Below are 13,515 nucleotides of genomic sequence, written 5' to 3'. Positions count from 1 at the left end.
AAAAAGACTACATTACTATATATTTACAGTTAAACCATATTCTTACAAAGACACAGCGTTAAGGATAAAAATGAGGATGAAGAGTAGTCAGAGGCTAAGAAGGGAAGGGAAGTGATTTCAGAGAGGGCATGAAGAGGTATTTTGGGAAGGACTTGCCTATATTTTCATTGTAGTGGCAGCAACATGACATGATAGTCACAACTCACTGTACTGTATACTAAGAACACAATATAACAGCGCTGTCTCATGGAGGAGCCCGGTCAATTGGCCTAATAAACTGGACTTTTAATTCTTTTATATATGAAATATGTATAGTGCTTCTGTTTTACCTCGTGGCCTTTGTGGACTATATGGGATTTTAAAAACTTGCAAACAAACATCCAAGATACCCCAGGTCTTTATTAATCCCAAACAACCAAAGAAGAACTAGAGTCAAGAATAAGAAGGGATTATGGAATGGGTGATTAATTGCTTCCATGAACAACTGCCTCCTTTGTCATGAAATCATGACAAAAAAACCTGAAAAGGGTGTACAGTTATCATTATTAAACATTTTGACTCAATATTCTAAAGAAGAATTCTGATGAAAAGGAATAAAATGTAAAAGACAATTTCAAATTCATATAGACTCAAGATTTTCTGGAGCCCTGAAGAGTAAATAAACCCCTAGGACTATTGTCCTGAGGTAATCTTTAAACCAAAAGTATTCTTGAAGTAATCTTAAAGTCTAACGATAGTTTCATAAGCCTTAAAGTCACTGCTTTAGAGCTGACCCTCTATAAGTTTGAAGCTGTAAATCACAAGGAAGGAGACTGCCCATCTTTCTCCTGCACCACCAGAGAAGCATGGCCTTTGGGTGAGCAGTTAGACTACACCACCAGAGATCCATAAAAAAAGTTCAATTTAACCAGTATAACACATTTGCCTAAAGTGTTATGTTCTTTTAAGAACCTGGGATCAAATGACAAGAGCAATCTAAAATATTCAGAAGGAAACTGAGGAAGCAGTGAGTTTATGTTAATGAGGGAGGAATGATTAATAAAAAGAGGGAAAGAATGGTTATATAACTCCAAAAATATAATCAATGTCTCTAAATTGGACTGTTGCTGAATTGGTGTATATTTTGCTGTGTACTTTTTCAATAACAAAATAAAGTTAAAGAAAAGAATGCAGTGTGTTTTATTGTACATAAATTATACTTTCAGAAAACACAAAGAGAAAAATGACTTGATGATTCAAAGATAAATGTATGAGAAAGACTATAAATATGAATTAGGGGAGCTCTGGTGGCCTAGTGGCAAGGAGCTGCAACTACAATCCCAGAGGCGAACGGTTCGAATCCACCAGATGCTTTGCCGGGTAAGGAGGGACAATCTCCTCCTGTACCAGTCAGATCTGATTTGACGGTACATGCACACAAAAATAATAAAATAAAATAAAAAAAATTTAAAAAATATAAATTAGATATTTACCTTGCATTTTTCTTTAAAAAGGAATAAATTCGTTATTTATCCACTCACAGCAAATGTTTATTCAGCAGACTATGAATCAAATATCTGTTATTAAGTAACTTAGAAAAATGTTAATCTGTCTTTTCTAGGCCTACAGAAAACTGATAGATGCATTCTTTCCTCTACTGATAAGGGGCAAACCAAGACTGCTACACTTAGCTAGCTAGTCTGACAAAAAGAGTTCCTTACAAGTCAAAGAATAGCCATGTTTATATTTCATACTATAAAAGCATTTCTTGACTAAAGTCAGTCAATCACAAAGTGACTTACGTATGATCACAAAAGTACAAAGTACCTAGAATAAGTAAATGTACAGACACTAGAACATTGGGTAGAAGGGAGGAGAATAGAAAAAACTATTATTTAAGAAGTACTGAAAATCCAGCAAAATTTGAGGACAGATGTTAGTACATGATTGATGACATTGCTCTCTGAATTTTATAGATAGGAAAATGCGTAAGTGGCAAACATGTAACTACAATGTTCTAAAAGTGTAGTTTTATAAGCTGTGGAGTCAGAACTGACTCAGAGGTAACCCTCCAGCAGGATTTTAGAGACTGAAAATTGCACTTTTCTCCTATTAAGATTGTCATAGGTGTTCAAACATATGTATATGCATAAAGGATAAAAATCTGCTAACTGGCATTACCATTAACTGTGAAAACATTCTGTAATAATTGAGTCTTTAGCTCTTACCCTACCCAAACAGACCTCAGTTGCAATTTTAAAATATCAGTCAACATAAGTAAACCGTAAGTTCTAAAAAAGTTCAGTACTTCTAATGACTCAGTGCTGCTAAAATAAGCAACAAACTCTGTTATAATCTACTTACAGGGACTTTCAAACATTAGCATCCAAATATATGTTATAAAATACACCTTAGAATTATTGCACACTTTTTCTTTTGTTAATAACTCAATCAGCAGCACAAAAATTTTCTAATGACAATTTCTTAAAATCATATAGAAGATGGCATCAGACTAAACTCACGAATCTCTACTAAATGGATTTCAAGCAATAAAACATTATTATTTATTCTACATAAATGGGAAAATATATAAGAACTTTATATTGATTTTTGTCTGAAATTGTTTATTCATATGCCATTTTATCACTAACATTATTTTTCATATTTTGTTAAATACAAAGTATAATCAATTTTTTAAATTTTTTTTTTAAAAGATCATAAAGCCAGAGTTCCAGGTAAAAGAACAGGATTTGCCTGCTAAGGAATAAGCCAATACTCACCTGTAGGGGGAGTGGAAGAAACAACAGGGGGAGTTGGAGAAGTGAAGCCATCGGCAAGGGTCTGGGCACCCCCAGGAGCAGCGTCTGGGGCAGTGGAGGAAGGGACAGTAGCAGGAACAAGAGGGGCAGGGGCAGATGCAGAAGTAGCAGGAAGGGGAGGAGTGCCAGCAGAGCCAGCAGGGGCTGAGGGGAAAGAGGAGGAAGAGGCAGCATTAATGAAGCAGTAACATAGGCAGGATTAGAAAGAGCATCAAGAATATTTTGTGTTAGACATTCAGTGCTTAGTACTAAATAATAGAAAAAATGGTGAAAAAAAGAATGAAGCTTAGTTAAAAGGATTATTAGGTATGCAGCAATAAATCAAGATGTTTAAGGGAAAATTCATGGGGGAAAAATATTCCTTTTTACCTGAAATCCGCTACTCTGGAAGAAAGTGTTCTCTTTTTATTGTTATTTTAATCATATAGTTTTGCAGAGAGAATACAAACTAGATATAACTTGGAAAGAACAGTATTTCATTTGGATTTATAATAATCAGAAAATACACAGTTCAGTCATATATATCACTGAGTCAGGACCAACCCATTGCTGACCCCCTGGCAGTTTTTCAGAGGCAGTTAATCACACAGGAGGAGATGGCCCATCCATCTCCCAAGGAGCAGCAGGAGGAAATGAACCATGTGCCTTCAGGATTTTAGCACTGATTCTTACCCTAAGCCACCAAAGCTCCCTAAAACATTACATAACTGCTAGATTATATCACTGCATAACTGTCAAAATGCAACATTTTGTAACTGCTAAACCACTGAGAAGAAGGACTCAGCCAAATTGACATATAATCATGACTACCACAGGTGCCTTGCACCTCTGTGTTCACTACTACTGTGAGTAAACAAAAACTGAACTCAAATTTAGGACATATGAAGATAAAGTACCATTAGTGTTTTACCTGGAAAGACACTGGGAGGAGAAGGGGTAGGAACAGCAATAGGAACCCCAACACTCCCGCTTCCACTGTTCTCCCGACTGCTGCTTCGACTACTCGGGTGGCTTCCTCCACTACTTCCACTGCTGCTAAAGAAATAAGAGCCACCAAAACATGAATATTCATAGATCTCACCAGCATTTCCTGAAATTGATAGAGCTACAATAAAGACAATCCAAAAGGCCTCAACTTTATGTAAAAGTTTCTTATTAAAGTAGGTTCTGACCATCATTTAATAAGCAAGCATTGAAGAAATTAGAAAAAAAATGAAAAGTTCTACTAAGGCCTAAGTGATAAAACTCAGGGCTCAACATTAATAAATACTATCACCTTATATAGTGCAATTTAATGTCTATTAGAAGACATGCCATTATAGTAAAACTTAACTTTCCTAAAGAAAGAGGTTATTCAATTTTAATTTGTAATGATATCTTCATATAGTATTCCAAATTGATATTTTTAAAGTGTATAGTTTTTCATCTGTAAAGTTCCACCAAAAAATAACTTGAAGTTCCCCATTCTAGTCCAGAATTTTCTTTCAAGTTAACTTTAAACCTTGCAGAGAAGTTTTCAGTTTAATTATGTCTGCCCTTTTTCAATTTCCTGACCACTCAAAGTTGCATCAGAACATGAGGAGAGAGAGGTGGAATCAGATGAGGTTTGAGGAAGTAGAGTGAGGAAAAGAACTTAGTGTTTGGAAAATGAAAGAGATTTAACTGAAGTTAATTGAACAGATTATGGTACTATGGCCATCACATTTTGCGCTGAGGTAGAGAAAATACCTGTAAGTTCGATTTCTTTGATTCACAGAAGCTGTCCTCACAGGGCTCTGCTGCGAGGGAGCCATATTACGGGTTGGGCTAGGTACGTAATCATTTGGTACCACTGGAGGACGCACTGGCTCCAGTGTGCGATAGGGGGAGTGCCGCCTACAAAAAGAAGAGCGTATGTATTCTGTGATTAGGCAAGTTTCGGCACATTAAATTCAGAGTTGCCAGTAGTCAAACACAATTTGCAATCAGAGATATGGAAAATGTGGTTTAACATAACCCAGTTACAAATTTTCAGTCTTTCCTAAAACATTACTTGTTCACCATTTAGGGTTTTGAGGGGCATTGTTTTGCGTCTCCAACCTCATTTCCCCGTGCTAATGCAATTTTGTTTATTCACTCTCAGAGAAAACACCACTTTAAAGAATATTTCACAGTTTAGATTATTTCAGTACTATGCCAAAGTCATCACGCACTCCAAAAATACATAACTTGCTCAAGTGTATCTCCCTTAACCAAAGGTAGGCGAAACAACTCTAGAATTTGCTTTACAACATCCATACTGATGATCAATACCAGCTATAACAACTTGTGTCTCTTTGTTAATAATAATTACAAATTCAACTATATCCATAAGTTTAAGTAACACAACTGTCCTTCAACTTCTACCTTCACTCTTCCTCTCATGCTCCTTACAGTTCAACAAAGAAAAGGAAAACTGAAAAGAAACCACCCATAACCTTTCTACTTTATTCATGCCGGAATGAAAAGTACAAACCAGACTGGATTTTATTAACACAGATTTCCTTTTTTACTCAAAATTTCCCTTTAAAGAGAGAGTAGAAGAGTAAGAAAGGAAATACAGTAAGAAATAAGAGCTGTACTGGATGTTAATGATTACTAAATTAGTGCTCACAACATATTTTTATACAAATGTTGTACGGACTGTGTATGGTTTTCTGTATGCCATGAAATGGCACCTCACGTTGTGCACATTAAATGCATGAACGTGCTGTTTACACGTGGACACATGTCATATGCAAAAAATAGGTCATCATTCAGTTTATGAAATTAATTAAAAAATGATAAAAACTGACAATGAGATTCTTAACCTCAAAAGAATAAAAACTGGCACCCCAGATGTGAAAATTAAAGTCATGTTATTAATTTGATTTTTTTAAAAAATTTATTAAGGATTCACTTCTCAAAAAGACTACCAAGGCTTCAAAGATTGCTCTCCTGGGCCACTAAAGTTATGGCTCATTGACTCTGAATGGATACATTTTCAATGACCCCACCCACTCCACTATTTTCAAAGTCTCCTTGAATAAATATAAACAAGAGGCATTGTATTGGTTAGAATTAACCACATAGCAGTGGATTTGGTTTTTAGATGTGATACAGGATCCAAGAAAACGTTAAGTACTAGATTTATAATACTAAAAAGAACCTCTGCAAATATAAATATTAAAAAGAAAAATAGAAAATGGATTTCCAGATAGTTTTCTTTAAACAATAAAAATGTCCTCTTTATCTAAGGAAAAAGTTCTTTGCTAAATGAAAACTGTACAGCGCAGGCAATGATTAAGAAAATGCTAACAAATGAAGGGCTAAGAACAAAGTAAGATGATCAAAGACTACGTAAAAAAAGCCAGGCCATTAACTATCAACTGGCTGTGAGGTGCTCAGTAATTCTGGTCTCCAAGGATCCTGCAGAATCCTTGCTAATACACATGAAAAACATACCAGCGTATTAGTAACACTTCAAAATTTAAGAGCAAGAGAATATTTTACTTCAATAGAGACTACAGTGAGCAGTAATCTTGCTACTATCCTGATTTAAAACCAAACAGAATCCAGTAAGCACTACACAAGACAGACACGTACATATTCCACAGGAAAATAAACACCACTTCTTGTTCTAACTCTCTAACGTTCACTCCTGCACAACGACACTCTAAGTCATTTATACTATGCACTAAAACATCAAATCTCATTATCTACTATGTTTTCTCTCTTTAGTCTAAGAATTTTTTGTCTACCCCAAACAAAACCATTCTATGCCTGGCTGGAATTCATTCCCTTTTATTCCTTTGTCTCCCTCTATCCTATATAGAAGTCCTCTTTCAACATTATCTAACTCATCTTTGTCTAATCCACAATGCTTGATAAGGTTTTTTTTTGGTGAGGGGGCCAAAAACAAGATTTGTCAGCTAAAATCTTTTAAATATAGATCATAAAGCCAAATGATTCTCAAAGCATTTGTTACCTTTTTTTAAAAAAAAATCCAATTCATAGTACAGTGTCCCTGAAAAGTTGATAGAGGACAAATATTACCCCCTTTTACAGATGAAAAAGCTGTTCTGAGAGGTTGACTATGTGAAACCACAGAGCAAGCAATAGAGCTGGAGGAGAATTTTCACCATCTAGCTTCTGGGTTGTAGTATACTTACCTTATAAAATTCCAATGATAATAACTACTAGATCTACCATAACATTATAGAAATAAAAGGAAAATTTTCCATTAATTGAACTGGAGCCCAAAATTTTGCATCATCATAGTAAATCTCATATTCCCATAACAACATAAATTACATAATTTTATCATCTAAACAGCCTTCTTCAAAAGAATGGTAAAGCTCAACTCAAGTGTAATATGATACTAAAAAACTTCTGGAGAAACCAGAAATAGACGATAGTCTTCAATAATAAGCCTCTAACTTCTGTTAGAATTGTTCTCTCCAATTTAAAATTTATTAGAAAAAAATTCTAATAAAAAAATTCTTAAAAGTGTTAAAATGATCTCTCAGAAAATGGGCAAATAATGTACAAAACAAGATCATTTTAGACAGAAAATGTTCTGTCTTCAAATATTCAAAAATAATTTAACTATAGGTAGGGAGCTCTGGTGGCCTAGTGACAAGAAGCTGAATTGCAATCCAAAGACGTGTGGTTTTGAAGCCACCAGCTGCTCCACTGAAGGATGGGCAATCTCCTCCCATGCAATTAATGCCTCTGAAAACCCGTCTGAGGGTCAGCTACAGGTCTGTCCTGACCCTACAGTACACAACAACATTTAGTGTTCATACAACACTAATAGTTTCAATTATTACTTAGTAACATACTCACCCAAGCGTCCCTTTCCCTGACATAGGGGGGCTGGGGGGTTTCTGAGTTGGAGGTGTTGTACGTGGCAGCCCACCCATCTTCATATTCTGCGTACTCACCTAAAAAATTTTGAGGAAACTTCAACTTGTATCCAATAAAAGCATGTGGCACTTTGGGGAAATAATGCTATGCTATTTAACAAAAAGGAGGGGGAGGCTTAACTAGGAAAAATATTTGAGGCCATGCATTTTGTATGCAATGTCTACTCTACTATTATTCTACAGTTGTACTCAAAGGACTCTTCCTAACATGAGATTTCCCAATGATTATAAACTTGTATACAAAAACTTTATTTGCCATTAGGCCATCACACCAACAGATCACTGGTTAGACAATTTGATGTTATATTCAATTAAAATTCTGTAAGACAACTTTAATAAAGAATAACAATCAGAAGCAACATTACAACTCCTTAATTTTTAGGCAGCCTTCTTTAAATAGCATGTACTAAATATAAAACAAATGTTTTCCAAATGAAAATATGCAACTATGCATATGTCTCACTAGAGGATTTAAAATAAAGTTGTGGCATAGTAGGGAGCTGCACTGCTAACTCAAAGGTGCACAACTCTAGGGGTTCAAATACACCAGCAGTTCCACAGAAGAAAAATGGGAAATCTGTGCAATTTACAGCCTTCAAAAACCCACTGAAAGGTCAGCTATGAGTCAGTTCTGGCTCAATAGCAATGAGTTCCCATTTTTTAGATGAGTTTTAATATGATATAGAGAGACGTTTTCGTGTTCTTCAAAATTCTATGTAAGCTTTGAATGTTCTCTAATGAAGGAATCACCTACCTGAAAACTGCCAGAAGCTCAAAGTATGTTCTTAAACATCTGAACCAGAAAGTTAGGGCTGAGCTGGCCCATCCAACTCTACACAGCACAGGTGTCAATGACATTATTCTAGTTCAAGTGGAAACTAGACACCATCAGGCTCAAGCTGAAGGTTAATTTAGGCATGAAAGAGGTATTACATATTTCTATGTCTGAGCTGAGCCATTGATACTACATATTTCTATACCTGAGCTGAGTAAATGAAAAAAAAAAAAAAATAAGATAATCTGGATAACGAGTGCCCTTAAAGTACTTAACAAGTCAAGTCCTAGAAATCTGGATCTCTTAAGCTAAAAGAAATCATTTTTATCAGTTACATGCAATTTAAAATTGTATGAGACTACCAACTGGTAGATTAATGGCTTAGCAGGAAAAAATTGTGCTGCCAAACCAAAGGCTATGCAATTTACTGCCTCTGAAAACCCAGTGGAGGGTCAGCTATGAATTGGTTCCGACTAGCTGGTACGCAACAACAACATCATAAAGGCTTAAACCTGATGCTATTTCTAAGCTCCATGAAATGTCTCACATATTCTAATTATAGTTTAAAAATGAAAGTGGAAGATATCAACTACTGAAATTAGACTATACTATCATTTCAAAATAAGAATTTTAAGAAATCAGGCCATAATCATGTATACCATATAACTCTGGCTTGGGTAGACTTTTAAAATATTCCAAAATTCTGATGGCTAAACATGAAAGAACTATAAACTCCTTCAAATGAATAGCCCAGTGAACAAGTTGTGTGTGATGTTAAACCAATCTTCAATGACAAATGACACTTTTGAAATGTCACTAGTTTTAAAGTGAAGCATTTATCTATAATCTTTTTGTTACAGCTTTTAAACAATGAACACAAAACAAACCAATTATTAAGAAAGAAGAAAGTTGAAGTTATCTTTAGGCTCTCCCTCATTAGAGTACAGGCAGTATCCGAATTATGAACATATTCCATTCCTGTCTGTAAGTCTAATGTGCACATAAATCAGAACAGTTAGGTATGGTTTCTAATGTCAATCAGATGTTCAGTCTTAGTTCAGAGTGAACTTTTCAACACACATAAAAAATTTAAGAAACACATCTAGATACTCCCAGACATCTTTAACAAAGTAATACAGTAACAACGTTTTCATGTGCACCACAAAGTAGCACTCATCTGTTATTTCAAACCACAGAATAGAATCTGAATTTTAATATAATGGGCTTTGCAGAGGCTGGTTCATAACTACAGGCTGTTTGAAAATCACCCTTTCATAATTCAGGGACTGCCCATATACTACCATCTCTTAAAAAGGAAAATGCCAAAAGTTTAAAAACCAATCCACATTTGGGAAAATTTTCAAGGCTAATATGACAAATAACCAATAACTTCTAAAATGGTAAATCTTAATTTATTAAACGTGAAGATTTTTTTAAAGCATTAACCAAAGTCCTTTAAGCTCAACCTTAAAAAACATAAAAATCAAAGTTACTTTACATGGTAAGGGAAAAGTAGGTAAACCAAACACTAATAAACTACATCAATTTTCTAGAAACAGGAAGGAAAGGAACAGGGATAGAAAAAGAGTAAACAATCATTTTATTCTATACATGGATTAGCTGAATACTCTGAAACAAAATTCCAATTGTGATTTGAGGTTTTTGTATATAAGGTGTTTTTATTTAAATTGCAGTATCTTTTGTGACTCTTTCAATCCTACCCTCAATATAAATAATATATAAATAAAATCTGGTGAAATTTAAGTAAAATGTGAGACATTTTATGTTCTATAAAATCATCAAATGATTAGGTCAATATGATTAATGTGGTTAATAATATAATTCATTTAAGAAGTCTCTATAGCTCTGGTGGCCTAGTGATAAAAAAGCTATGCTGCAATCCCAGAGGCTTGCAGTTTGAATCCACCAGCTCCACCTCAGGAAAAAGATGGACAATCTCCTTTTCTGCAACTTACTGTCTCTGAAAATCCAATAGAGGTCAGCTATGACCAGTTCCAACCCGATGATATTTAACAACAACAACAACATACTATCTCTTACTACTTAATATCACTAATCAACAACAATCCCATTTTTATATGACCACTACCCGTCCGTATACTGTAGTATGGGACCTAATATGCTACTGTGATGCTGGAAGGAAAACCATCAGTATTTCAAGTAACAGCAGGCTCACCCGTGGAGAAGACATTTCAGGAGAATTTCTAGAATAAAACAGACTAGGAAGAAATATCTTGGAATTTACTCTTAAAATTAGCCAGTGAGATTTTTCTGGATCACAACAGTGCATAGTCCAACATACTTGCTTTAGACACTTCACGAGGAAGAATCATTTACAAGAGATGGACATCACATTTGGTGAAGAAAAGGATAGGGAGGATGACGGAAGTTCTTTTATGTGAAGCAAGGGCTTGACAGTCAAAATAATGCTTATTATAAATCTCGGTGTTTTCTGGGATCCTCTCTCTGAGTGTCAGCATTATTTATAAAGCCTCCCTTGTCAGGTATTTCCAGCCCACAGAAGAAATAACTTCTGCTTCTAACAAGTATCTTATTGATAGATGATTTGCTGAGGTAACCATAGCTGGTAGCTACAGGGCAGATGTAATGCCATCTATATATCCACAATTTATCAACTACCTCCTAGAATATTAGTATAAAAGGAAGTATGGGAACTAGGGAAAACAAAGGGCTACAAAAGAATTTAAGCTTTTAAAGAGAATATTATAGTATGGCATATTATAGTTTGGAATAAGTCAAATTCATGTTAAAAATAAAATGTCTGAAAATTTTATAGAGAATTACATGCCTCCCCCTAAAATAAGTGTAAAGGAAAAAGTTAGAGAAGGTTTCACAGGTGAAAATCTGAGCTAGACTATTAAAAACTTACACAGAGTTAACTATACCAAGAAGAGAAGGAGGAGTATTAAGTATACATTATGGCTGTATATAGAGCAGATGGCAAGAGCAAAGCTGCCAAGCACCTCTGTCTTAGTATTCTCCCATCATATAGTATCATGTCCCATTAGTCCTACTCAATGCATAATTCTTTGGCCTCATCGAAGTCTCTGTCCTCCTTAAATTTTATATACCTCTCCTCTTGAGAAGATATATCTCCCCTACTTCAATTTTTGTATTTCTTTTACAAGGGCTGATAAGAAAAAAAAATTATAAGATTTTCTAAAAGAAATTAAAATTGAAGCCAGGAATCTTAGCATGAATTCAGGACCGATGTAAAAACTTTATAAGAGTTTAAGAGACAAGAAATAAACTGGAAGAAGAAAGGGAAGTAAAGAAAAAGTAGAAGAAAATAACAGATGAAGAGGGACATATATTGATGATTTTAAAACTATTTTGACAGCTGGTTTTTGCCAAAATAGGCAAAAGTAGATGGATGGGTCCCTGAAGAGTTGGTATTATAATTTTTCTTCCAAGTATTGTGTCAAAGGAATAATTAAAAGTGAATCATTTTCTTCATGGAAATTAAGAATATAAGAGACAATTTATCATAATTCTGTAGGAAATTATAAACACTGTTAAAGATAGCATTCAATGAGTTAGCCCATTTTAATAGGGAATTAAATAATAAATTTTTAAAATTATAAGCAAAATATTTAAAATATTCTTAACTTGCTAACTGGAAATTCAGTAATAATTGTTCATTATTTTTACTCAGAAACTACATGAACAACATTCAATTGAAAGAAATAGAACAGTTCTAGAAGTCTGTTACTTATTAAACTTGTGTATACTTATTTACAGAATGCTGAAATTTAAGCTATACTACAAACAAGTTTACTGTTTTCAACTCAAAAATCAATGCATAAACTGTCTAAGTTCTACTAGATACTCATTTTCTTCAACTCATGCTGTGATTCTGGACTCTCTTAGCTTCAGAATCTGTTCCTCTAACTAAGGCAAAACAGTCTAAACTTTACAGGGAAAGGGATTGCATCTATTTCTATGTTTCCTTAGTCTTTCTTATCACTTTGTAGGTAACACATCCATAGCCAAAACTTAAATACAATCTTTAGACGGAAAAAGCCAAAGCACTCTATTTTTTATCTCATGGCTCTGCGTGGTCAAGTTTCACCAAGATTCAGAGCTTGGCACCAACACTTCAGTTAAATAACACAAAGAATACATCTGCCTGAGCTCAACCTAGTCAAATCTCTCTACTAAAACCCTGATCAACTTTCTGTGGCCATAGTTCATTAGCTAGTTATTAACTGACTTGTATCCTCCTGAAAGATACGTTGTAATCTTAACATCTGATATCTACTAACAAGACTTTTAAAAACTTTACCAACTAAAATAATGGCCTTTTAAAGACAGTATGTCCTACTCTCAATGAGATGGACACAGTCATTGAAACAATGACCTTGAGCATGATGAAGATGGGGCAAGATAGGGCAATATTTTGATAGTTCATAGGATCACTGTGAGTCATTGTTAAAATGATGGCATCTAATAATTCCCATTTGCACAGTTTCTTATGAAAGAGGAGAACATACATAGAGGGTCAGAGATGGAAGACGTCATTTGAAGGAACTTCTACAAGCCAAGGAAACTACAGCCACATAAAGCTAATAGAGAGGTCTCTGTCAGAGCCCTCGGAATCAACACAGCTAATACTCAGGTTTGAGCTAAAAGACACCACAATTCTAAAAAGAAATCTTTTTTATATACTTTGTAATATTTTGTTAGAACCATAGGAAAAAGAAGAGATTCTGTGTGGATAAAAATTCAGATCTCAGACATCCTATCTTCTAACTTTCTATGCTAGAAACTTGCAAATAATAGATGTTAAAATTGTTAAAAATATATATATATAAATATTTAAATCACAAAGTTTGGATAAGAAAAAAGAACATATATTAAAAGGGATGAATAAAAACTTACTAAGATACTATTTGACAGGTTTTTTAAATACAGATGAAACTTCTTTTGCTATTAAATCTACAAAATAATAAAACATTACCCAAACAAATCCCAA

At 34.4% G+C, this 13,515-nt stretch overlaps 1 protein-coding gene across 9 annotated transcripts in view; it reads right to left on the bottom strand.

Moving 5' to 3' along the window:
• Positions 1–13,515, bottom strand: part of ABI2 (abl-interactor 2) — a 151,484-nt gene that overhangs the window by 30,035 nt on the left and 107,934 nt on the right. For 4 of the 9 annotated variants that reach the window (XM_006889100.1, XM_006889097.1, XM_006889098.1 and 1 more), the window contains 4 exons: positions 7,644–7,741; positions 4,527–4,673; positions 3,709–3,833; positions 2,760–2,942 (listed from right to left, as the gene is read on the bottom strand). In XM_006889100.1, coding sequence (XP_006889162.1) covers positions 2,760–2,942; positions 3,709–3,833; positions 4,527–4,673; positions 7,644–7,741 — 553 coding nt within the window. Of the gene's footprint in view, positions 1–2,759; positions 2,943–3,708; positions 3,834–4,526; positions 4,674–7,643; positions 7,742–13,293; positions 13,302–13,515 lie in introns of all 9 variants that reach the window. The other 5 variants (XM_006889104.1, XM_006889105.1, XM_006889101.1 and 2 more) reach the window with 3 other exon arrangements.

This window comes from Elephantulus edwardii, unplaced genomic scaffold (assembly GCF_000299155.1).
Source record: "Elephantulus edwardii isolate Elephantulus edwardi_28Jun2011 unplaced genomic scaffold, EleEdw1.0 scaffold00075, whole genome shotgun sequence".
In the NCBI taxonomy this organism is placed as follows: domain Eukaryota; kingdom Metazoa; phylum Chordata; class Mammalia; order Macroscelidea; family Macroscelididae; genus Elephantulus; species Elephantulus edwardii.
Note: the sequence above shows the minus strand (reverse complement) of the source record. Positions and strands in the feature narration are given on the sequence as shown.